This window comes from Bos taurus, chromosome 19 (genome assembly GCF_002263795.3).
Source record: "Bos taurus isolate L1 Dominette 01449 registration number 42190680 breed Hereford chromosome 19, ARS-UCD2.0, whole genome shotgun sequence".
NCBI lineage: Eukaryota > Metazoa > Chordata > Mammalia > Artiodactyla > Bovidae > Bos > Bos taurus.
In genome coordinates, this window is record NC_037346.1 from 56169969 (window position 1) to 56195587 (window position 25619).

Here is a 25619-nt window from a genome sequence, read left to right on the forward strand (position 1 = left end):
AGATTTTCTGCCTTGTCTTCTGCGCACTTCAGCTCAGCGACTGACTCTGAGGACTTCAGGTTAGCCAGCATCACGAGTAGGCACCAGCTTTGTACGACTCCTCCGCTGCAGCCTCCTTTCAAAAGAGAAGTCGCTAGGAAGCACCTTTAGTGCGGCTTCACTGTTGGTATCTGTCAGCCTCATCTGTCCTTTCCAAAGTTGTACCTCACTTTGAAATGCCAGTACTACATGTACATCAAGCAGCCCAGGTTGTAAATTGGCAGTGAGCCCAGCATTGTTCAGCATCATGAATAAATAATTTTTTCAAGAATTTTACCAGCTTCCTTTTAGAATTTTGCTCCGTAGGATAGATTAACTACCACCGTACTAGTTAGCTCATCAACGTTTACCTGTGTTTGTGTTGTGGAGTTGGCCTCACATTTCAGTTTCTCTTTTTAAGTTAATAGTTTTTTAAAAATGCCTTATACCTTTTGCCTTTTGTTAGAAATCTGGGATTCAGAGAGTGGATTTTATACTGTGCCTAGCTCTGTTCTTTTTCTTTTAATACTCTACAGATAACAGTATCTTGGCCTGACCTGTCCATATAAGTAAGTATTGGAGAGCACCTTCCTTTGAGTTCTGAAAATCCATGTGGTCTTCGCTAGCTCGTAACCTTGGATTACATCACATTTCTAGGTCTGTTTTCACTTTGTAGGATGCAGTGGCTCAGTTGTATGGTCTCTGGGTCTGTCCCCTAATTAGGCTGGTTGGTGTGCTTTGAGCATTCTCTGACTGCCCTTGAGGATAAGGGAAGTAGGACTTGCCGTGTTTCTTCATTAAAATGCGTTTTTGGCACACCAGGGCACACAGCGGTGCCTGCAGGTGGCGGCGTGCCGGTGGCTGACCCACACTCGGGCAACCCAGGGACAGTGTGGGGAGAGCCGGGGTGGGGCCTCGTGGTGGAAGCCGGCTGGAAGACCCCGGGCGGCCTCAGCGCGCGCTTTTGCCACCCGCCTGTGCAGCGACACCTTCCCTGCCCTTCATTCTCTGGTCAGCGTTTGCTGCTCTGCAGAATCTCCTCACAGAAACTCACCTTTTATTTTTCCCTCCCTTTCCTTTTCTGCTGAGGCATTAATGCTAGATTTTTAGGAGCCTGAACTTCTCATTTCCAGAGACAACTCCTTCTCTTTTTAAGTTTCCATAACTCGGCTTGTTGGAAATCACAAGTTTGACGTCCACGTGATCATACTCCAAAAGAACACCTTTTACAAACAAACCCAAAAGGCACCATAATCACCCTCATGGCTTCCCACCCAAGAGTGAAAAGGAAATGACTGTTTTCTCTCCTTGTTTGAATTCTTTTCAGGTTTTGAATGAGGAATGTGATCAGAACTGGTACAAGGCAGAGCTCAATGGGAAAGACGGCTTCATCCCCAAGAACTACATAGAAATGAAACCACATCCGTAAGTTGGGCTCTGCTTGACCATCCAGGGTCAGACACGCCTGCTTGTTTCTAAAATTGAGATCATCGGGATGGATGTCATGCTTTTTACTCTGTTTTCCCAGGGAATTAACAAAGCACGTTGATTTTCCATGTTCGTAAGAGTGTATAACGAGAGCATAATAGTCAATGATGGTCTATGTTTTCAGTGATAATTGTCTGTGATCTGCAAATGATAAAAGTTAGGGCCATAATTATTCTTCTTTGAAACCCTTGGTGCCAGATGTGTTTTGCATTTTGCAAAAAATGCCAGATTCTGCGCTTTTTGAGTTTTTAGAAGAGGTACTTGTCACATGATTTTGTATTGGTATGTTTGATTTTCCTATGGGACCATGTCTTAATAATATTGATACCACCAGAGCACAGTACTGGGCCTGTAATTGGTTCTCGGTCAGTGTTACTATAATCACTGGCCTAGCCTCCATTTGAGTGTTCCCACTTCAGAGAAAACAAAAGGCTGCTGAGAACAGTGGGGAAAATTTTGTTTTTAATTCCAGAAGCTTTTATGTTGCTATGTGACAGGGTGGGGTCCTGGGAGCCCTGACAGGCCACTTCCCTCCCACCCTTCTCTCTCCCATCTTGCATCGTCTCTGCTCCTGCCTCAGACACAGTCGTTTTCTTGTATGTCAGGGAGAACTGAGGCTTTCGGTGCTCAGATTAGAATGCCACTGAGACAGAGAAATGGTAGATCTTACCTACTTGTTTTAACAACGGAATGGTAAAGAAGACTTGTAGATGACTGCCCACCTCGAGGCAGCAGCCCATTTGTCCCTTTCCCTCATTGTCACTGTTGTGATGTGTCCCTGTCGCTTCTCTTCCCCCAGATACTGGAGCAAAGATCTTAACCTCCACTTGTCTTACACAGATCTCACATCATCTTACCCAGGCACCATAGAGCGCAAAGGGCCTTGACCATGGTACAGCTCATTCCTCTCTATCCTGCAAATTGAGAAGCTTCCAGTATTTTCAGTTTTAAAACCACTAATTTATGAATCTAGTTCTCATCTTTTTAAATATTTTAGTTGATTGGAGTGTAGTTGATTTACAGTATTGTGTTTTTAGATTCATTTTTCATAAAGGTTATCACAGAATATTGAGTGGAGTTCGCTGTGTCACACTAGGTCCTCATTGGTTATCTGTCTTACATCAGTAGTGTGTGTGCATCCCAAGCTCCTGCTGTGTGAATATGGTTCTCGTTATAAAAGACTAACAGTGTAGAAAACTATAGAGCAATGTGAGTTTCTCCCCATAGATGTACCCCTTTTTCCAGGAAGTGAAGGGACTTAAATGCTCTCTTATGAACCGAATCGGCTCTAAGATGATGCTTTGCCTTCCATAAAACAAGACAAATGACTCCGGAGCTTCCCTCTGAACCATCTGTCAGGTTCATGTTTTGGTCACTGAACTCTTACACAGTTCTCATTATGTGCAGAGACCTGCAGAGTTAGGTTCTGTAGTTAAATTATGTATATAAAATGTCTGCACAATTAATAGGAAGTTCTTTGAGAAATCACATCCAGGAAGCCATCACCTGGAGAGTGAGGGGTGGGTTACCCTTCAGTCTGGCAGTGGGAAGAAACCTATTAATGTCTATTCTGTATAGATACAGAACTGTCTGTAATGAAGCATCTGTGGGGTCTTCAAGGAAACTGCTTATGCTTCAAAAAAAACCCAGCACCTTTTGATGGCTCACTAAATGTTTCATGGAATGATTTACAAGGAGAAAATCAGTCTAATTTGTAAAGGACATTTTTCTAAAATTGTTTGAAACTTGGACTGTCTTGTATCTTTATAGCTGTATGAGTTTGATTTCTCCCCACTTCCCCTAAAAAGATACTAGATTCCTTGAGGAATTTTTGTCTTCTGCTTTTATACTCCCTTGCAACTCATGCCTTGCTTCTGCACATAGTAGCTCAGTAAGTAGTTTTGAATTGATACTCAGACCCAAATGCTTGCAGAAAGGCTGGGACCAATTTGTCCATGACAATGAGAGCCAAAGTACTAAATACTCAGAGGCGTTCCATGAAAGAAATTCCTGGCCCCTTGTCAGTGGACTGATAACGTTCATTTGGGGTCCCTGTAACATTAGATTGGCGGGTGTTAACATTTAACATTTTAACACGACTGAGCGACTGAACTGAACTGAACATTTAGCCATGCAAAGACCCTGATGCTGGGGAAGATTGAGGGCAGGAGGAGAAGGGGACGACAGAGGATGAGATGGCTGGATGGCATCACGGACACAATGAACATGGGTTTGGTTGGATTCCGGGAGTTGGTGATGGACAGGGAGGCCTGGCATGCTGTGGTTCATGGGGTCACAAAGAGTCAGACACGACTGAGCGACTGAACTGATGCCTGGGTTACTAAAATGTTGGTGCAAGTAGTGCTATCCAAGATACTCCAAAAGACAGGCAGAGCGCTACAGATTCCTGGGACGTGCACTAAGCACACTTTTGCATTCTTGTGGCCACTTAGGTTCCATAGTTGCTTTGGGGACTGTGTGGGCTTTTCACGGACTGCATCACAGAATATACCCCTCAGGAAAAGCAGTTGGCCAGTGGTCACTGGGAGCCATGCAGGGCTTCCTACCTCTCGGTCCATACAAGCCAAAAATGTGCACGTCTGTTCCTGTAATCCTGCCTCAAGAGATCCAGGATTTGCTCAAGCTTTTCTGTAAAGGGCCAGATAATAAATATTTTAAGCCTTATGGGCCATGTGCAGTCTCTGTCATGTCACGTATTCGTCTTTGTTTGAATTTTTTAAAATAACCCTTGAATTTTTTAAATAGCCTGAGTAGGTCATACCAAACCCAGGTAGATGTAGGCTAAGGGTCATACATAGTTTGCTGACTTCAGCGGTAGATCCAGTGATAACAAAATCAACTTCAGTTCCCTTTCATTTTTGTATTTCCAGGCTGAAGGGAACTTGAGCAGAACAGCAGGCTGTAATTTTTATATTAAAAAAACTGTGGCTCTAAATCTTTGTTTTTCTTCATATTGTTTCAGGTGACTTAGGCATTTCTGATCTGACTGTTGAAAACATAGGAAAAGGCCATCCTCCTTGGATAGCTGCGGTTACTGGCCTGATGGTTGAAAAAACCACTCTCATGCCTGCTGGTGTCTCCCCACTATAGGGAACTTCAGAATAATAATTGATCAGGAAGCATCGAGTCCAGGCCCCGTGGTGCTTCCTTCCCAGACTCTGAGTGGAAGGCAAGCAATGCTCATCCATCCGAGTTCTGAAAAAAGAAACCATAGTACAGAAAAGACCACGACCTGAACCAAGGGGTGTGGTTGGCCTTTTAGAACTGTTTCACGAGGCAGAGCTGCTCTGTGAATGGATGTCCAGCAGCACGGGGTCAGAGTTGGCTTCAGAGCTGTGGGAGGGCATGGAACACCCTCCCTCCCCGTCCCCTCTCTCCTGCCTTTTAAAGTTTTTGTTAGGGAGGAAGAGAGAAGTTTAAAATGAAGTATGACCTAATACAGCGTTTGAGCTAACAAATGAAACACAGACTGCGAAATGATTGTTGGCATTAGCGTTGCATGAGTTGTATATACTGGCATGGATCCAAATATATGCTCTTCACATTAAATGCCTGTGGACGAGCGCCTATGGGATGAAATATATACTTGAATTGGAAGTAAGCTGCTTCTTCCCATGGTATTATAGCATAAACCCATATTTTTAAAAAAGTTTAAACAGTTTGACCATAGCCATGTAATTCCACATAAATACCACCCTTCATTGCATGCATGCTCAGTCATGTCCGACTCTTTGTGACCCGTGGACTGTAGCCCTCCAAGCTCCTCAGTCCATGGAATTTTTCAGGCAAGAATACTGGAGCAGGTTGCCATTTCCTCCTCCAGGGGATCTTCCCGACCCAGGGATTGAACCCGAGTCTCCTGTGTGTGTGTCCTGCATTGGCAGGTGGATTCTTTACCACTGAGCCACCTGGAAAGCCCACATGTCACCATTGAAAGAAATTAGTTATAAACAATGTGAAATGCTAAGCAGGTGTACATGGTACTAAATGTTTTAACTGAGAGTGACAGCTGTTCCTCACGTAGCATCATATCCCTTCTATTGTGAGACATCCTTTCTCTTGGTGGGGGTTGGGGGGGGTGTTTAGTGAAAATAGGAGCAGACACCAAACTCCCCAACTAATTTTCTATCTTTCAGTCGGGATGCTTATAGTAAGGGTGTGTTTACTATGTAAAACTTTCAGTCAGTACTTTGCATTACTACAGCATTTTTTTTTTTAAGTTGAAAATAAAAATTAGTTAATTTTAAGCTGGAGCAAAAAAATACTGCCTCTGTATCTGTATCACCGTGCACCATAAGGGGAAGGTCTAAAAACACACACACCTACCTGCCAACCATCACTGCCTCTGGGGAGTTTGGAAGAAAAGTCTTGCTTTTTATTTTTATTTCACACACATCTAAGCTATTTTAATTTAGATCCATTACTTATACCTTAAAACAGGAAGACAGAAAGGAAACGCCTGCCTGGTGGGAAGATGGCGGGCAGTCTGTGAGGAAAGAGTGTGACTGTTGAGGAGCTTCACTCCACCTGCCTCTCAGCCCCAGGACTGCTGAGGGCGTGTGCGCTGTCTACCCGAGCGCACAGACCAAACCAGAAAGCACCTACAAGGTCGCAGCACCGGGAGCTGTCCTTTCCTGGCTGGCTGTCATTCTGCTGTGTTACTGCCTGATTTCTCTGGTGTGGCCTTCCTTCCGGGCACTGGAGGACTCACCCTCGAGTTCTTTGTAGGCACAGGAAGATAGGTGGTACCAGCTCCCCAGCAGCTTGGCAGTGCGTTGCCTCCAGTGAGGTAGACACAGGGCTGCAGATTTCAGGCCTGTTCGGAGTCACTAATGGCAGCTTCTGAATGCACCCTTCCCAGCAGCCCCCATCTTTCTCTTGGAATTTTTGCAGAGTGTATTATTTCAGATTGAAGGCAAAAGGAGGAGAGGACGGCAGAGGATGAGGTGGTTAAATAGCATCGCCAACTCAATGGACATGAACTTGAGCAGACTCTGGGAGATAGCGGCAGACAGGGAAGCCTGGCGTACTGCAGTCCATGGGGTTGCAGAGTCAGACGTGACTTAGCGACTGAACAATGACGACAGTTACTTCAGAGACATCTTGCAGTGCAGTCACGTATAAGTAAGATAGATATGTTAGATGTATAACTTTAGTTATTCTAGTTTGCACATTTAATGCATGTTAGATGAAGTGGGTAGGTCTTTATCAGCTACAACTGGTGTCAATTGCTTTTTTTAAATAACAACAGTAAAGACAACTCTGCACAGAGAACCTTGTTTTCACAGTCATCTGTCCTAATTCGTTGTGGCTTTCCTGTGAGAAGTGAGGCGCCTGTGACCTGAAACTGTTTCAGAGATTTCTTCTCCTCTTCCTCCAGGCCCGCCTAGCCGCTCCTGCCCTTTTCCATGACTTCTCCCACTTTTTCTTGTGACCCTGGTGAATCAGCACTGGGAGAGGAGACTCTGTAACTTCCTCCAAATCCAACGAGCTAGCTCTGCACCGGGTAGACCATAGCATTCCTGGTGGTTCCTGAAAACCAACCTCTGAGCCATGACGGCAGAGAGAGGCCTTGAGAGGAGCGTCAGCCACAGCTGCCTGCCGGGGCTGCTCCCTCCCAGCCCGAGCCTCTCCCCTTGGTGCCCTTAGAAGTGGCCCAGCTTCTCGGCCTCCTAGCTTTCCTGCCCCGCCTTCTCTTCATCCCACTGTAGAGGCTGCTGCCTTATCAAGTGGCTGCAGGAAGGCCTGTCTCACCTTAAGTGGTTCATTCTGTGCTCCAATCGATAGATCTGGGGTTTCCCCCGGTGCCTTGCTGATGAGTCAGCTAGGGGCCCACTGGGCTTTGGCTCAGGGGGCCCATCTTTAAGTGTCTTCCTCTGTAGAAAGAGTGGCCCATGATTGTGTCTTATGAGTCACTTTCTGGAGAGTGGGGAAGGGAGGAGACGGTACCCCTCACAAGCCGGGACGGGTGTGTACTGACAGGAGGGCTGAGGGGGAGGCCCTTCCCCTGGTGAAGAGTGTGCTGTTACGTTTGGGAGGCTGGACATCCCGTTTCTTTGTGGGGAAGCAGATGTTGACTGGCTTGCCTTCCTTCCTTAGGTGGTTTTTTGGCAAAATCCCCAGAGCCAAGGCAGAAGAAATGCTCAGCAAACAGCGGCATGACGGGGCCTTTCTTATCCGAGAGAGCGAGAGTGCTCCTGGGGATTTCTCCCTCTCCGTCAAGTAAGTATTTCCTGCTCTGACTGCCTGGAATCCTGTCTCCAGCTGATGGATGTTGTGAAGCCAGGGGCCAGGTGTCTGGCTCCACTCACCGAAGGTGGCAACCTGGGGCAGGTTTCGTCTAAACAGCCTGTTTTAAATCAGAAAACTGTATATTAAAATCCTCATTTCTGGCTCCTCTTCAGAGTTGTCTCTCGCAGCTCTTTAGATGCCTGTGTGGAGACCGTCTTAGTTGCTGCGCAGCTGAGTGTCAGAGAGGAGACACTTGTCAGTGCTCCCCACTCCCCCCGCCCCGCAGTGTCCCCACACACCCGGCTCTGACAGCAGCTGGTCATCAGGTCAGCTGCCTCGTGCACCTTTTCCAGGTGTCCCCCCCAAAGGCTGCCAGCATCAGCAAAAGGTGACCACAGGAGTTTGGGGGCTTTTTGCTTTTCCCAGGGGTAAATTTAAATGTGGGAGGGAGCTGGTATGCAGTGGGGGGAGGCAGGGAGTCATACCACTGTGGGGATCATGGAGAATATAAACTGGAACTTTGAGAATTCTCAGCTAATCACTCCCCACCCACGACATAAGGATTTTGACTCCAGTTGTCCTTTCCACATGTGTTTTGACTCTATCCGTTTCTAGTTAATACTGCAGGAAACCTGCCCCTACCCCCCAACTCCCACCCCAGGAATCTTACTGATCACCTCATCATTTATACGATGAAGGGCTGATTAGATTAAAACTCAGATCACTTTAATATACATTTAAAATGAAGACTGTAGAACTATTTGCCATTTACAAATGATATCAAGATTTTTCAGTTTCAGAAATCAGCTCAATATCTTGTTTCATTTTAGGACCAAATGTGCGGTTAAAGTGTTGGGGTTTTTTTTTTTTTACTGTAGGTTTAAATCGAAAAATTTTTGTGTTCCTTTTCTCTGTGAAGATGTGGGAGGTGGTTTCAGGTAACGTTTTCAGTATTCTCAGCTACATTTCCAGTATAGTTTGGTTTTAGTCCCATCATGAAAAAATCAAGCCATCTAATCATCAGTTTTCCTCTTCTAGCAATGGCTTTTCTTTTTTCTTCTTAATAGGCTTTACTTTTCTAAAGAGCAGAGTTTATGTTCACTGCAAAATTGAGTGGAAGGTACAGAGGTTTCCGTGTGCCCCTCACTCCCACATGCGCAGATCAGCGGCTTTCTGACGAGCCTGACTGAACACATGCAAACGAGGACCTGGTGGGCGAGGAGCTCCTTGAGATGGAAGAGTTTTTATGCTTCTCATCAACTTGCGTTTCCTCCTCTTCTTACATCTTACACAGACCCAAGGATAAACCCAACCGTGGAAGACGAGGGATACAGGCAGTTAATCCTTGAAAGGTGCCCAGAAGCCCCTGGCAGTTCACGTTTGGTTGTCTGATGACCGTGGTCCCTGCCCATGCTCGCCAGGTGGCCACCAGAAAGCTCCCATTTTAGCAAATAAAACCTTTAAAGAGCTCACGTTTTCCTTGCTTTAAAAGTAAAATTTGAAACAGGTGTCATAACCACCTCTTAATAACACAAGCACCCGAGCCAAGGAGGTTCAAGAACCCACAGCCTCAAGTTTTCAAGGTGTTGGGCATCTGTGGTGGAAAGACTCCTGTCGTTAACAGCTCACCCCATCAGGGACCCTGTACCCCTTTCAGAAGCCACGTGCTGTGCACAGCAGTAGAGCGCTTCCCTGAGCCCAGAAGTGCCACTTAAATTTGTCCTTCCTCAATAAAGCTTTCTTGCTCATCCACCGTTTTTCTCATGAACTAGCAGTGCAGTTTCTAAGCTCTTTGCACCTGTACTGACTTCCTTCAAGCTCAGTGCTGCCACCTGCTGGGTTGGTTTTAAGAAGTATTTTTGCTTTAACACCCATGATGGGAGGGCGAGGCTCCCGTTTCTTCATTTAGCAGATGTTCATAGAGCATCTTTGGATGCCAGTGGGGACCTTGAGGACTCAGCAGAGAGCAGATGGGTGGGGCCTTGCTTGAGCTAATGTTGAAGGCAGAGAGCATGATGGTGGTGGGCCATTCCCGTTCAACCAGATCATGCTGTTTTTCTGGGCCATTGTAAAGAGAGCGTTTGTCATTTCTCCAGGTGGTAGAGAAGCCTTTGAGGGGTGAGGCAGTGCCTGGGCCTTTATTTATTGTCCCTACATGTCCTTTTCTTTGAGACCTTTTCAGCGTATGTAGAACTAAAATCCCTGATTAGAAAACACAACTTTAAATTCTTCCCAGTTACAGGAGAATTGTTGGAAGTGTGTCCAGTCCCTCCTTTTCTCACCTTATTTCTTACCCTACCTTTTGTAGTCTTCAGATGTCACACAGGATTTCAGTTCTTTTTTTTCATTTGGCACAGTCCACGGCACGTAGAAACTTTCTGTAGGGTGGGGCTTTTTTTTTTAACAAATGTCTTCAGAATTAGGTTAATAGGGCTTCCTGTCCGGCGAGGATTCTTCCTGTTGTCGCTGGCGGTCATCATCCTGATGGAGGGTCTCAGGGCACTCTCCACCCACCAGGGAGTCAAGTTGTGCTGCAGTCCTGGTCTCCTCAGCCTGGAAGGGCGTGGCCGAGACACAGGGTCTCCAGGGATCCTGCTTGATGGGCAGGTGGCCGCTGGGCAGCCAGGACAGAGCCCTCCAGCCCGGTCTCACGTGTATCCTCTGCCCCTCCCCAGGTTTGGAAATGATGTACAGCACTTCAAGGTGCTCCGAGATGGGGCTGGAAAGTATTTCCTCTGGGTGGTCAAGTTCAACTCTTTGAATGAGCTGGTAGATTATCACAGATCTACATCCGTCTCCAGAAACCAGCAGATATTTCTCCGGGACATAGAGCAGGTGCCACAGGTAAGCCTCGAAAGAGAGGTTGGGATCATCTTTAAGCAATTAAGAATAGCTCCTTAGGCAAGCAGGTATTTTTTTTTTTTTTTTTTGGAAGGGTTACTTCAGGGCCTTCTATGCTCATTATTAACTCACGTTAAAGATTTGGATTTGAAACAGTTTTGCATTTCGCAGAGGCTGCTTCTGTGAAGCAGTGTGCTGCAAAAGTTACCCTGTGTCTCTAGGATGAGGGTCTTTAACACACCCTCACACACAGTTTGCCTGGAAGTAGACTGTGAGGAAAGTCACACCTGTAAGGGGGTGGGGTCCACACTCATGGCTAAAATCCTACGCCTCACGTACTGGTTAGCACCAGCCTGTTGTGTACAAACGTTACCCTTTCGACTTTTCCTAAGTGACACAGTGATGGGAACTGAAATATTTCCTCATCTGGGATTGTAAGCAAAGCTCCAGGGGCTGTTTCTGCAGTTCTTTCCTGAAGCAGTACCTGCTGCTGGATGCTGGGGCGAGGCTGACCACCTCAGTGGGGACCCTGCGGTGGCTTCCATCATTGGTGAAAGATTACACGACCCCCCCTAGAGTAAACTCCATAAGAATTTGTGGAGGGGAGGAGAAGTGAGGGGTTGTTTCAGAAGGTGTGGAGAGGCTGGCGCGCGTTCGTTTCCCATCACTGTCCGCTTCCAGGGGGCTGGCCACAGTCGGATGCAGTGTGTGTTTTTTCCCTGCCCTTTTCTGCAGCAGCCAACATACGTCCAAGCCCTCTTTGACTTTGACCCCCAAGAGGATGGAGAGCTGGGATTCCGTCGGGGAGACTTTATCCACGTCATGGATAACTCAGACCCCAACTGGTGGAAAGGGGCTTGCCACGGGCAGACCGGCATGTTCCCACGCAATTACGTCACCCCCGTGAACCGGAACGTCTAAGAGTCAAGAGATTATTTAAACAAAGTGAAAAATTTTAAACACACACAAAAGAATTAAACCCACGAGCTGCCTCTGTCAGCAGCCTGTGAGGGAGCTCAGAACACCTGGTGGGTCACCTGGTGACCGGCTCACTTTGGTTGGAACTCTGGGGGGTGGGAGGGGGAGTTGGATATAACAATGCCAAAACTTACCTATAAATTAAGAAAAGAGTTTTTATTACAGATTTTCACTGCTGCTCCTGTTCTTCCTCCTCTGTCCTTTTTTCATCCTTTTTCCTCTCTGTCCATCAGTGCATGACATTTACTGCCACATATAGTCCTAGCTGATGCCAATAATAAAAGAAAAGAAACCACGTGGGCTGATATTTTCTCTATGCAAAATGTCTGTTTTAGTTGGGAAGACTTCGAATAGCCGCTTCTGTGTTCTGCGTTTTATATACACTCACAGGAGCAGGCAGTCCCTGCCCTTCAGCTTCTGCTAGAGGAGGGCGGGCGGGAGTCGGGGTGACAGGAGGGGTTGGTGCCCCCCAGGGCTTCCTGCGAGCCAGGCCCCAAGCCTGTGTCTTTTCTATATCCATTTCCCTTTCAAGTGGTGTTCCTGAGCATGCTGTTTTTCATAGTGCCTTCTGCCTTATTTCGAGGGTTGCTTCTGAGTGGTGTTTTTTTCCTTGTTTGTTTTATTTTAAAAATAAGTTAAAGACAGTCAGCCAATTTGTCTCCTACTCTGTGTAAATATTTTCCCCCCGGGGAGGGGAGGACAGGGTAGAGAAGAGGAGACAAGCAAGAGGAGGATGTGGGGGTCCTGCCTGTGGGCAGCCAGAGCCTCTAAGGTTCAGCTTTAACATTTGTAGCCCCTGGAGGTTAAGGGAGCCAGGGTGCAGTGGAACCAGGTTGCCGCCTTCCCACGTCTGACTGCATCTGGTGGGGGGTTGGGGTGGGGGCTGGGCCCTTGACCTTGCAGTCTCGGTTGTTATCTGTCCCCACCTTAGTCTCAGACACCCACAGTAACCAGTCTCTGGAGCCAGCCAGTTTCAAGTGCAGGAAAGTCCAAGGAGTTTAAACTGTATCAGGTTCTACCATGTTCTATACTGGGGGAGAAAATGAGCATTTTTGCTTCACCTTTCTTGCTCTGAAAGCTGAGGGTATCCGTTAATGGCTCTCACCTGTTGTGTCCCCTGCCTGACGCACCCAGATGAGCTTCAGGCTGCGTTCGGGAAGCAGCTGGGTGGTTTTTCGTTTCTGCATTCACAGCGGGCTGTGTTCATAGCTGCTCCATCTGGCCCCCCGAGAGGGAAGTGTCTCTGTGACGCAGGGGCAGGCGGAAGGAAGGTTGGAACTAGGAATGTTGAGTCCGTGGCAGAGCTCTGTCCGTCCGCCTCCTGCCGGCTTCTTGTCCCTCATGGTGATGCGCCATGAGCATCCTCTCCCCACCCCCCCATTCCCACAGCAGAGACAGAGCCGCTGGGGGTTGGTGGTGGCCTTCAACTCCTGAAGTGGTCAGTCAGCGTCTCTGCTGGACCTGGTCGTGGACCAGGCTTGGCCTGGAGCGCCTGGGGCCCAGGAGGCGCTGCCCTCCTGGACAGAGCATCCGCCACTCTCCACTCGCTTCTCTCCTGATAGTACAAGGAATCTCTGGCATTCTGGACCTGGACCATTTGATTGTTTTATTTTGGAATTGGTGTATATCATGCAGCCTTGCAGAACTAAGTTTTGTGTGTATATATTTAAAAAAATCAGTGTTTAAAAAGACGTATGTACTTAATCCTTTAACTCTGCGGATAGCATTTGGTAGGTAGTGATTAACTGTGAATAATAAACATACAATGAATTCTTCACTGTATATTTTTTCTTTTTTTTTCACTCCTTTGCCTTAAAGTAAAAAACCTAGAGACTGTTGGGGACTGGGGGTGCTTGTGCTCTTATTTCCGACTCACCTCACTCTGGGGAACCACGTGGGTGTCTTGGGCTCTGGGAGCAGTGATGTCCATGTCATGTTGATCAGAATCCCTGGGAGCAGGTTCCTAGTGTCGAGTCGGAGGCCCCACCCTCAGCTCCGCCTTTGAGGGCACCCGCAGGCACACCTGGTGGTTCTGACGGAAGGCATGGGCCACACTTTGAAAACCAGCCCAGATCTAGTACTTAGGACCAGGTGTGGCTGGCCTGATTCTCGTCCCGCCCGCCCACCCCCCCACCTCCATAAAGGACAGACGGACAGAAGGAGCCATGTGGAAGGAGTCTCGGCGGTGCAGTGGGCCTCTTCAGGGTGACCTTGGGCCTGTCACCACCCACAGCACTGGCAACAGGAGGTGAGGTAGGAGTTGTGTAGAGAGAAAACAGCACCAAACCTGAGGAGTTTCCACTTGTGTCCTTGGAGCCCAGCACACCGCCTTGCTTGCGGCTGGCCTGCTGGGAGCCGAGGGGCTCAGGGTCCGCCCAGGCTGGCTCCTCCGAAGCTGATCCAAAACAGGGCCATTGACTTGTAGGCTCCGTGAGGTTCTTTTGCCCCCTTTTGACTCATGGCTTCAGAATAACCTCAGAATTAATAGGAAAATGACTGCTTTTGCACTAGTCTGGTCCCAAGGTTCTTGGTGGCTGTGTCCCCCTCCTCCGACCCTGGGCTTGTCATTCCTGGGCAGGGAGTGTCTCTGGGGAGACTCCGCCCTGGGACAGCTCGTCCGGCTTTGACGACGGAAAGCTCTGCTGGATGAGTGGGCTCCGCCCTTTTCTCGTCTGAGTGGCCCTCCTGACACTCTTCTTACCTCGTGCCCTGGGAGTCTAACAGAAGCTCGATTTAGAAATGATTGTGGAGGGGGTGGCGGCGATAGTGCCTGCCCGGTGCTCCCAGGCAGGGGGCAGGTTGGAAGGAGAAAGGTCATGGGCGCTGTGTCTGCCTTTCCCCAACACTCGTCCCTCTGAGTAGCTGACCTTCAAGTCAGGACGTCTTGCTTTCCCAAACAAGTGAACCAGCGAACCTGAATTGGCACGCAAATTCTCCAGGTTCCACCTGAGCCCTGTTTTTCACAGAATACCATGGAGAGCTTGCTTACTGACGGAATGTGTGTTCCTCTGGGGGCTTCTTAGACTAGGGCTGGGGAGTTACAGACCCCTCCTTCCACCCAAGTCCCTGGGTGGGGCCGGATGAAGCAGGACTCCACTAGAACGAGTTGGAAATGGGCAGCTCTGGAAGGTTGGGGTTTGGGGATTTTTGTTTTTCCAAGGATAGCTTTCCCGAGATTCAGTTCACTATGTGGAAGTCACCTATTTATTTATTTGGTCATGCCATGCAGATTGTGGGATCTTAGTTCCCAGACCAGGGATCCAACCCAGGCCCCCTGACATGGAAGCTTGGAGTCCTAACCACTGGACTGCTGGGGAAGTCGCACAAGTCACCCACTTAGCGTAGCCCATCCGGGGGCTTCCAGTGCAGGGACTGGGGGTTTGGTCCCCAGTGGGGAACTGACATCCTGCATGGTGTAGAATGTGGCCAAAAATTAACATGGGGTGGGGGGACCCTTCAATAAAGTAGACCATTCAGCAGTGTTTAGTAGTATTCACAGATGCTGCAATCAACTTTAGGACTTGTGCATCATCCCGCAAAGAATCCATATATATGATCAGTTACTTGCCGTTTCCCCCCAACCCCTCCCAGGCCCTGGCAATGGCTAATCTGCCTTCTGTCTCTATGGATTTACCTATTTGGACATTTTACATAAGTGACATCATATAATACATGGTCTTTTGTGGCGGGCTCCTTGCACTCAGTGTCATGTTTCCAGGGCTCATCCCTGGGGTGACACGTATCAGGATGTCATTCCTTACGGCCATGAACAGGCTTTGTTGTGGAGACACCATGTCTTTTTTTCCCATTCATACAGTGATGGGGTGCATCTCACATGGCTCCGTGGTAAAGAATTCACCTGCTGTGCAGGAGAGGAGGGTTTGATCCCTGGGCCGGAAAGATCCCCTGGAAAAGGGAATGCCAACCCACTCTAGTATTCTTGCCGGGGAAATCCCGTGGACAGAGGAGCCTGGCGGGGCTACAATCCATGGGATCACAAAGAGTCGAACGCAGCTTAGCGAGTAAACAGCAGCAATGATGGGCATACGGGTTGTGTCCACTCTAGCTGTCCGGAACGATGCTGCTACGAGCATTCATGTATCGGGGTGTACGAGGACAGACCCTGAAGAACTTGAAGCAGAGGAGCAGACAGTCCTTTTCGGCCGGAACAGTGAAGAACGGGGACCACAGAGGAGACCCCTTGGGGAGCAGTTGTTCTGGTGAGCAGGAGGGGCCGCAGGGGGAGCCACCAGAAGCTGGTTGATCTGAGCCACGTGTGGGAGGACGGGTTGGGGGGGTCAAGGAAGAGGAGGGGTAGTGATGACCGTGGGGATCCTTCTTGAGCAGCAGGGGCCCTGAGGTTGCTGTCGGTTGAGACAGGGAGCAGGGGTGCGGTGGGGAGGGAGGGTAGACAGCTGCGTGTGAGGTGCCTGTGGCCAGACGTCTGGAGCAGAGGTGTTCCCCTCTCGCTCTGGAGACAGATCTGGGCAGGGGACTCGGATCAGGGTCAGAGGTGTGGAGGTGGCCCTGCAGTCCCTGCCCTGGGCAAGAGATCACACCTGCTCCCAGAGAGGGAACAGGGCAGGATGTGGGCTGAAGCCCTGAGGAAAGCCAAGCCCTGAGGCCTGGACGAGGAAGCAGCAAAGGAGAGGCGGTGGCTGGAGAGGCAGGATGCAGACAGGGCTGCCAGCCTGGGGGTAGCTGTGTGTCCAGGAGCTGGCCCCCAGGGCCATCCTCCCCCAGGTCCCCCGACCCCCACCCTCTTTCCCAGCCCATCCTGATGGTCCCCAGACTGCCCAGCATGCCTTTTCCCTTCTGCCGAGAGACCTTCCCCAGCTGCCAGGTTGCTGAGAGGACGAAGTGCAGCTTCCTGACCCACACGTGTGCTGAGAGGTCAGAGTGAGCTCTGAGTTAGGAGACCCAGGGCTTTGTTCCAGGCTGTGTGGCCTTGGGCAGAGCCCTTCTCCTCTGATCCCTTCATTCATCTGCTTAAAAACGAGCCCTGTCACCAGGCTGCCCTGAGGGATCTGTAGATGTCTTACAGGTGATTAAAGTGTGATGCGGGACTTCTCTGTTGATCCTGTGGTAAAGGTAACCAGAAAAAAAATAAGTACGATGGGACTGGTACTGACGATGGCCTTGGTGTTCAAAGCCTTTTACAGTCAGCGAGTCCTCCAGCCCTTTGGCCCACTGAGCCCCTTGAGTATCCCTGGCTTCGCCAACATCTACCTTTCTCTCTGACTGAAGCCAAGGTCTCTCCTCCTCTCTGCTTGTGTGCTTACCCCTAAGTCTACACACCCCACCCTCTGAGAACCTTTCCTGACCGGCACCCAGTGAACACTGGCTCCACCACTCTCTCAGAGCCCCAGATGCAGGAGTGCTCCCTGATCGGTCCTGTGACACCACCCCACCCGCTGCTTCCAAGCCCCAGGGCCTGCTTCAGCTGCCAGTGGATCTTGTCTATAGCTGGGAGCAGTGGTGCCAGTGAGGAACCCAGACTCTGGGGTGGCCTCAGACAGGCCACCTCCTGTGTCTGGGGAGTGAGTCACCAGGTCGGTAACCTTAAACAAGTTACCTTTCTAAGCCTCAGGCCAAGAAACAAGTCGATAAAGAGAAAGTGAGGATTGCACGGGATAATTGTTACTCACTGCTGGCTCCCACAGCTGGCAATTCATTCAGGGTCCAGCCCACTCCTGCTCAGCCCTGTGCCTACCCACAACTCTTGTTCTTACTTAGGGCCAAGGGATTCGTCCACTATTTTCAATTTTTTTATATTTAAGTCTTTGATCCATTTGAAGGCTGTGATCAGTGAGAGTTTGGGTCCATCTCTGTTTCCAGATGGCTACCCAGTTGCTCACATAGCATGTATTAAAAGAGCCATTGTCAGCTCTCAGATTGGAGAGAATGCATTAAAAAAAAAAAATATATATATATATATATATATTTTTTTTTTTTTGTATGGGGGTATGGCACCCCACTCCAGTACTCTTGCCTGGAAAATCCCATGGATGGAGGAGCCTAGTAGGCTGCAGTCCATGGGGTCGCTAAGAGTCGGACACAACTGAGTGACTTCACTTTCACTTTCATGCATTGGAGAAGGAAATGGCAACCCACTCCAGTGTTCTTGCCTGGAGAATCCCAGGGATGGCGGGGCCTGGTGGGCTGCCGTCTATGGGGTTGCACGGAGTCGGACACGACTGAATCGACTTAGCAGTAGCAGCAACATAGCCCATTAACAATGCTGTGATCGTTTCAGGTGAACAGCAAAGGGACTCAGGCATACATATACATGTATCCATTCTCCCCCAAACTCCCCTCCCCTCCAGGCTGCCCCATAGCCTTCAGCAGAGTGAGAGGATGTGTTTTGTGCTGAGTTTCCGTGTGGCAGGGTCCTGGAGGGGCTGCTTCCCTGAGGCTCCCCAGCAGTCAGGACCCCTGGTGGGGCTGCTCCTCCCACGTCGCTCTCCCTTCTCGCCTTGTCCCAGCTCTTCTTGCTTGTTTACATTTTTAATGTAAACTTTAGAACCAGCTTGTCTAGGTCCAGGGGAAAAAAAGATGCCTCTGGGTGTCTTTATTTGGATCCTGTTAGATTTGTAAGCTGCCTTCGGAAGAACTGACATCTTTATGACGTTGAGCCTTCCTGTCCAAGGACACAGTGTGTCTCCAGTTTCATGTCCCCTGGGAAAGTTTCAGTTTTCCTCCTGGAGGTTTTGCACATTTCTTGTCCTATTTATTCCCAGATACTAATATTTCATCTGTTTTGTGGATAATTTTTTTTTGTCTTTACATGTGCTAAGTTGCTTCCGTCATGTCTAACTGAGAGGAGCCCACCAGGCTCCTCTGTCCACGGGATTCTCCAGGCAAGATATACTGGAGTGGGTTGCCATGCCCTCCTCCAGGGGATCTTCTGACCCAGGGATGGAACCTGCATTTCTTATGTCTCCTGCATTGCCACGTGGGTTCTTTACCACTAGCGCCACCTGGAAAGCCCATTTTATTTTTTTACTGTCTTTTTTTTTTTAACTTTTTATTTATTTTTATTTTGGCTGCACTGCATGGCTTGCAGGAGCTCATTAGTTCCCTGACCAGGGCTGGAACTCGGATCTCTGCAGTGAAAGCAAATCCTAGGCCAGCAGGGAACTCCCTGTGTTTCATTGATTTTTTTTTTTTTTTAAGATGAGGAAGCAGGAGAGAGCACAAGAAAGGCTCTCTTTTTCTCTTTTTTTAATATTTATATATTTCTCAGACTGTGCTGGGTCTTAGGGGTGGCTCGTAGGGTCTTTCAGTTGTGGCATGTGGAATCTAGTTCCCTGACCAAGGATGGAACCCAGGCCCCTTGCGTTGGGAGCACAGAGTCTTAGCCACTGGACCTCTGGGGAAGTCCCTTAGTGATACTTTAAATCAGCCATCTTTTCCCTGGTCTTTTCATCTCACTGGTGTTTGTTTACATATGGGAAGGTATCGATTTCTCTAGACAAATGTTGATCTCATTTCCCTACTGAATTATTGGCTGGTTTGAAGTTTCTATCCTAAAGGAAATCAGTCCTGAATGTTCTTTGGAAGGACTGATGCTGAAGCTGAAACTCCAATACTTTGGCCACCTGATGTGAAGAACTGACTCATTTGAAAAGACCCTGATGCTGGGAAAGATTGAAGGTGGGAGAAGAAGGAGACAATAGAAAATGAGATGGTTGGATGGCATCACTGACTCAATGGACGAGTTTGAGTAAACTCTGGGGGCTGGTGATGGACAGGGAGGCCTGGCGTGCTGCAGTCCATGAGGTCGCAAAGAGTTGGACACGACTGAGCAACTGAACTGAACTGAAGTTGTTTGGCAGTTGATCTCACACACAGTGCTGTGTTTAAATCTCCCATTTAAACCCCTCAAGCAGGCAAGCTCCAAGAAGGCTTTTCCATTGCTTCCAGAGCTCCCTGCACCAAAACCAAGCAGACAAAATTGGCTTAGGGAGCAAATACTGAAGCTAAGAGTTGGAGGGGACTTCCCTGGTCATGCAGGCTTCTCTTGTGACCCAGCTGGTAAAGAATCTGCCTGCAGTGCGGGAGACCTGAGTTTGATCCCTGGGTTGGGAAGATCCCCTGGAGAAGGGAATGGCTACCCACTGCAGTATTCTGGCCTGGAGAATTCCATGGACTGTATAGTCCATGGGGTCTCAAAGAGTCGGATACGACTGAGCGGCTTTCACTTCACTCCACTTCCCCGGTGGTCCAGTGGCTAAGACTGCATTCCCAATGCAGGGAGCCTGGGTTTGGATTCCTGGTCGGGGAACTAGACTCCACATGCCACAAGTAAGAGCCTGAAAGCCACAATTAAAGATACCATGTGCCAAAATGAAGATGGAAGATCCCATGTGCTGCAGCTAAGACTCGGCACAGTCAAATAAATAAATAAATGTTAAAACAAAAAACATAAAAAAGAGCTGAAGGTGCTCTCTTAGATGAGATGCTTTACGACTCCTATAATGAAATTTGTTTAAATCTGCTCAAACATCTTGTGTGAACACAATTCAAAATATTTAGTTCTGAACAAAGGATATAAGTCCTTTTGTAAACACTTCCTGACCATAAAGTTGCTCTTTTCAACACTCTGGGAGCCTGAGAAAACTAACCCACAGGGAGCATTTATGTTTCTCGGGACAAAATGTCACATTTGTCAGGATGGCTATTAAAAATGCAAAAAACAACAAGTACCAATGAGAAGGCAGAGAAAAGGAAGCTTGTACACTGTTGGTGGGAACGTAAATTGGTGTGGCTGCTTTGGAAAACAGTATGTAGGTTCCTCAAGAAGTTAAAAATAGCCTTCCGGGCAGGTAAAATTCAGCCAGCCATTCAGGGCAATGGACTCTCCATTCTAGAACCACAGCCCAGTTTGTCCCTAACCTTGCCGAGAAGCCCTGCCATTGGTCGATGCTGCTGTGACTTAAAGCCCCAGCTGGCCATATTTTGAAACAGTTGAGCTGGTTCCTCCAACTCCTGCTGAGGTCCCTACAGCTAATCAGAGCTTGGAACAAACTGTCCATATTGCTCGAACTGGTAACTGCAAACAGCCCACAGTTAAGGAAGCTCTGCTGAATGGCTTGGTGGCCACTGAGCTGTGGATGTGGTTTTATGTTGGCAAGATCCTGGGCAAGAGTGGCATCATCAACTGTGATGTTTGAAGACCAGTCTTTAATATGTGACTATATCTGCTTTATTGTTTGAGTGTTCCAGAACCACATGGAGCAGACTGGTATTTGAATAAAATAAGACAATGTGAAAGTTGCTCAGTTGGGTCTGACTCTTTGGGACCCCATGGACTGTATAGTCCATGGAACTCTCCAAGCCAGAATACTGCAGTGGGTAGCCTTTCCCTTCTCCAGGGGATCTTCCCAACCCAGGGATTGAACCCAGGTCTCCTGCATTGCAGGCGGATTCTTTACCAGTTGAGCCACAAGGGAAGCCCAACAGACTGGTTCCAGCAGGAAAAGGAGTTCGTCAAGGCTGTATATTGTCACCCTGCTTATTTAACTTATATGCGGAGTACATCATGAGAAACGCTGGGCTGGAAGAAGCACAAGCTGGAATCAAGATTTCTGGGAGAAATATCAATAACCTCAGATATGCAGATGACACCACCCTTATGGCAGAAAGTGAAGAGGAACTAAAAAGCCTCCTGATGAAAGTGAAAGAGGAGAGTGAAAAAGTTGGCTTAAAGTTCAACATTCAGAAAACGAAGATCATGGCATCTGGTCCCATCATTTCATGGGAAATAGATGGGGAAACAGTGGAAACAGTGTCAGACTTTATTTTGGGGGGCTCCAAAATCACTGCAGATGGTGAGTGCAGCCATGAAATTAAACGACGCTTACTCCTTGGAAGGAAAGTTATGACCAACCTAGATAGCATATTCAAAAGCAGAGACATTACTTTGCCAACAAAGGTCCGTCTAGTCAAGGCTATGGTTTTTCCAGTGGTCATGTAGGGATGTGAAAGTCAGACTGTGAAGAAAGCTGAGTGCTGAAGAATTGATGCTTTTGAACTGTGGTGTTGGAGAAGACTTGAGAGTCCCTTGGACTGCAAGGAGATCCAACCAATCCATTTTGAAGGAGATCAGCCCTGGGATTTCTTTGGAAGGAATGATGCTAAAGCTGAAATTCCAATACTTCGGTCACCTCATGCGAAGAGTTGACTCATTGGAAAAGACTCTGATGCTGGGAGGGATTGGGGGCGGGAGGAGAAGGGGATGACAGAGGATGAGATGGCCGGATGGCATCACCAACTCGATGGACAGGAATTTGGGTGAACTACGGGAGTTGGTGATGGACAGGGAGGCCTGGCATGCTGCAATTCATGGGGTTACAAAGAGTCGGACACAACTGAGCGACTGAACTGAAGACAGTGTGTAAAAAAAAATTTTTTTCTAATTTATTTCAATGCCATTCTCCCATATCATCCCACCCTCTCCCTCTCCCACAGAGTCCAAAAGACTGTTCTATACATCAGTGTCTCTTTTGTTGTCTCATATACAGGGTTATTGTTACCATCTTTCTAAATTCCATACATATGCGTTAGTATACTGTATTGGTGTTTTTCTTTCTGGCTTACAAAAAAATTAAAAATAGAACAATCAGATGATCCAGCCCTCCCACTTTGGGATTATTCCAAATAACTGAAATCCAGATCTCAAAGGGATATTAGCATTCCGATGTTTATTGCAACACTGTTCACAATAGCCAAGATGTAGGAAAACCCACGGAGAAGGCGATGGTACCCCACTCCAGTTCTCTTGCCTGGAAAATCCCATGGACGGAGGAGCCTGGTGGGCTGCAGTCCATGAGGTCGTGAAGAGTCGGACATGACTGAGTGACTTCCCTTTCACTTTTCACTTTCATGCATTGGAGAAGGAAATGGCAACCCACTCCAGTTCTTGCCTGGAGAATCCCAGGGATGGGGGAATCTGGTGGGCTTTTGTCTATGGGGTCGCACAGAGTCGGACATGACTGAAGCAGCAGCAGCAGCAGGAAAACCCAAATGTCCGCCAACAGATGAATGGATGGGACTTCCCTGATGGTCCAGTGATCAAGAATCCATGTTCTAATTCAGGGGACATGGGTTTGATCCCTGGTTGGGGAACTAAGATCCCATATACCACAGGGCAAGTAAGCCCACATACCACGACTAGAGAAGCCTGCGTACTGCAATGAAGAACCAGCACAACCAAAAACAACAGCAGAAAATCAAATCCTCCCAAAAATGTTAGATTATACAAGGAAAAAACAAAAACAGATGAATGGATAAAGAAGGTATCACACACACGGGAATACTATTCAGCCTTAACAAGCAGGAAATTCTGCAACATGCAACAGCACCAATTAACATTGAGGGCACTATGCTTAGTGAAATAAGCCAGTCACAGAAGGATAATCCCACTTGTACGAGGAATCTAAAGTAGTCAAATTCATAGAATCAAAGAATGGAATGGCGGTCACCAGGGGCTGGGGGAGGGGGAAACGGGGAGTTATTGATCAATGGGCAGTCTCAGGTCACCAACATGAAGAAGTCCTAGAGCTCTGCTGTACAACGTTGTCCAGTAACGTGTTACGCACATGAAAGTTTAAGAGGGTAGCTCTCATGCTAAGTGTTCTTCCCACAATAAAATTTTAAAAATTAAAAAATAGATCACTGACTGTAATAGATGGTTCTGGAACCTCATGGGAGAGGGAAAGTGGGTAATAGCCGTGTGAAGAGAAACAAAAATAATCTTTGCAAACCTCCACCAGGATTCTGGTGCCCGAGGAGCCCTGCTCTGGCCCACCCTCCTCCTTTGCTGGGATGCACGGGGAACAGACACGCAGAGGCGGTAATGAGGGTCTTGCCAGAGCCCCTAGAATCTCAGCCCTCTCGTGAACAGTCACCCAGTTTCAGCTCTGGTGAGGACCAGACCAGAAATACTGCCCTCCTGCACGCCATCTGCACCCCTCACCCTAAGAGTTAAAAATGAGAAGACAAATGAATATTTTATTTTATTTTATGTTTTATTTTTGGCCGCGCCCTGGGGCACACAGGATCTTAGTTAAGCAATGAGGGATTCTTTACATACATATATTATGTATTTATTGGTTGTGCTGGGTCTCCATGGCTGCATGCGGGCTTTCTCTAATTGTGGGAGCAGGGGCTACTTTTCACTGTAGTGAATGCGCTTCTCATTGCGGTGGCTTCTCTTATTTCAGAGCACGGGTTCTGGGTGCAGAGTCTTCAATAGTTTAACTTGCGGGCTCTAGAGAGAGTGGTTGTGCTGTACAGGCTTACCTGTTCCACGGCATGTGGAATCCTCCCGGACCAGGGATCAAACCTGTGACCTCTGCATTCGCAGGCAGAGTCTTTATCCACTGAACTGCCAGGGAAGTCCCCAAATGCTTATTTTATGTTACTGTTTTCCCTCCCAACCTTTTCTCCCTTTCCTGGCCTGAGGAGCTGGCCTGAACAGAAGAAAAAGGTGGTTGAACATCCTTCTCCTTCCACCCTCTGCTGCTCTGAGACTCCCGAGGCAGGAGAAAGCGGGCGAAAAGCTCTGAAGCCTGTCTCAATCAGCTCTGGCTGCTATAACAAAATGCCAGAGACCAGGGAGTCCAAGATCATGGTGCCAACAGATTCGGTTCTTTGTGGAGACTCCCACAAGGGGAGAGAGAAAGTGAGACAGACACAGACAGAGAGCACTCTGGAAATCAAGGCGCTAATTCACCGTGAGAACCCCACCCTCATGACCTCATCTACAGCTGATTCCAGCCCAAAGGCCCCACCTCCTAATACCCTCGCCTTGGGGATTAGGGCTTAAGCATATGATTTGGGGGAACGCCAACGTTCAGCCTGGGCTTCCCTGATAACTCAGTTGGTAAAGAATCCGTCTGCAATGCAGGAGACCCCGGTTGATTCCTGGGTCCAGAAGATCCACTGGAGAAGCGATAGGCTACCTACTCCGGTATTCTGGCCTGGAGAATTCCAGGGACTGTATAGCCCATGGGGTCGCAAAGAGTCGGACACAACTGAACGACTTTCTCTCAACCTGCAATCCGGTACAAAGTTTGTAGTTGTAGCTTCTGACCCTACTTGTGTAACTTTGGGCAACTTACCCAACGCCTCTGAGCTTGTTTCCTCACGAGTATGACTGCATGGCACACAGTGTCTGCTCCTAAGGTTTTGGGGAGAAGTGACTCATATATGAAATGCCATGTGCAATGCCAGTAGTCCCACTCAGTACATGTTTCTCTTCATCTGTCCATCGGTGGCAGAGAGGCTGTCTGTAAGCCGTTTTCCCCTCTTCCTTCTATACAAGAGGAATGCTCGATTTTTAGCCCATACCTGGTTATGCAGAGTATTTGTCCCTGCCACTCTAGCATTTAGGTGTGGCCATGTGACTAAGTTATGACCAATACGGTCCAAATAAAAGTCCCCAGCAGCTCCAGGCATACTCCCCAGGACCCCTTTCTCCTTCCATCCATCCCCCATCCTTTTGCTGGAATCCCACCCGCTGGCCTGGGTCAGACAGTGAGGACCACACCCTAGAAGGGGGGCATGGTGAACTGGGAAGAGTCCATGCCCCTGGGAAGTTGGTGGGGATAGCTGCCAGACCAGACCTGGGCAGGACTTTGATGAATTTAAAGCACAATTATCATGGAGCCCTGTCACTTTCCCAGCCTCTGAATATTATCCTGTACCCTGTTGTTCAGGACTGTCTACCAAGTGGCCAGTCTCCACGCTTCCTGACATCTCTTTTTCTCCAGAATTTAAGGTACCTCAGAAGCAGGTGTCTCTCCCTCCAAAGTGAGCCAAAGAAAGGCATCCAAAGATGCCCCCACAGTCTTTCTGTTTGACTCTCCCACCCGTATAATCCTCCTCCACGCCCACATTGCCCGTCTATAAATACCTTCCAGGCCTGGAGGCAGACGTGGAAAGGGGAAGTCGGAGCCCGGCCGAGTCTCATTTCTTCCCTTGCTGCTCTCACAGAATCTATTGAGCATTTTGAACATGGACCCATGCTAGGTGCT

The 25619-nt window shown here is 48.3% G+C and overlaps 1 protein-coding gene across 3 annotated transcripts in view; it reads left to right on the forward strand.

Moving 5' to 3' along the window:
• GRB2 (growth factor receptor bound protein 2) overlaps positions 1–13359 on the forward strand; it is a 66115-nt gene extending 52756 nt beyond the window's left edge. For 2 of the 3 annotated variants that reach the window (XM_010816566.3, XM_024980286.1), the window contains 4 exons: positions 1346–1443; positions 7627–7749; positions 10434–10602; positions 11335–13359. In XM_010816566.3, the coding sequence (XP_010814868.1) occupies positions 1346–1443; positions 7627–7749; positions 10434–10602; positions 11335–11520 (576 nt within the window). In that variant the 3' untranslated portion in view covers positions 11521–13359. 3 annotated transcript variants of the gene reach the window in all.
• Positions 13360–25619: the final 12260 nt, after the last annotated feature.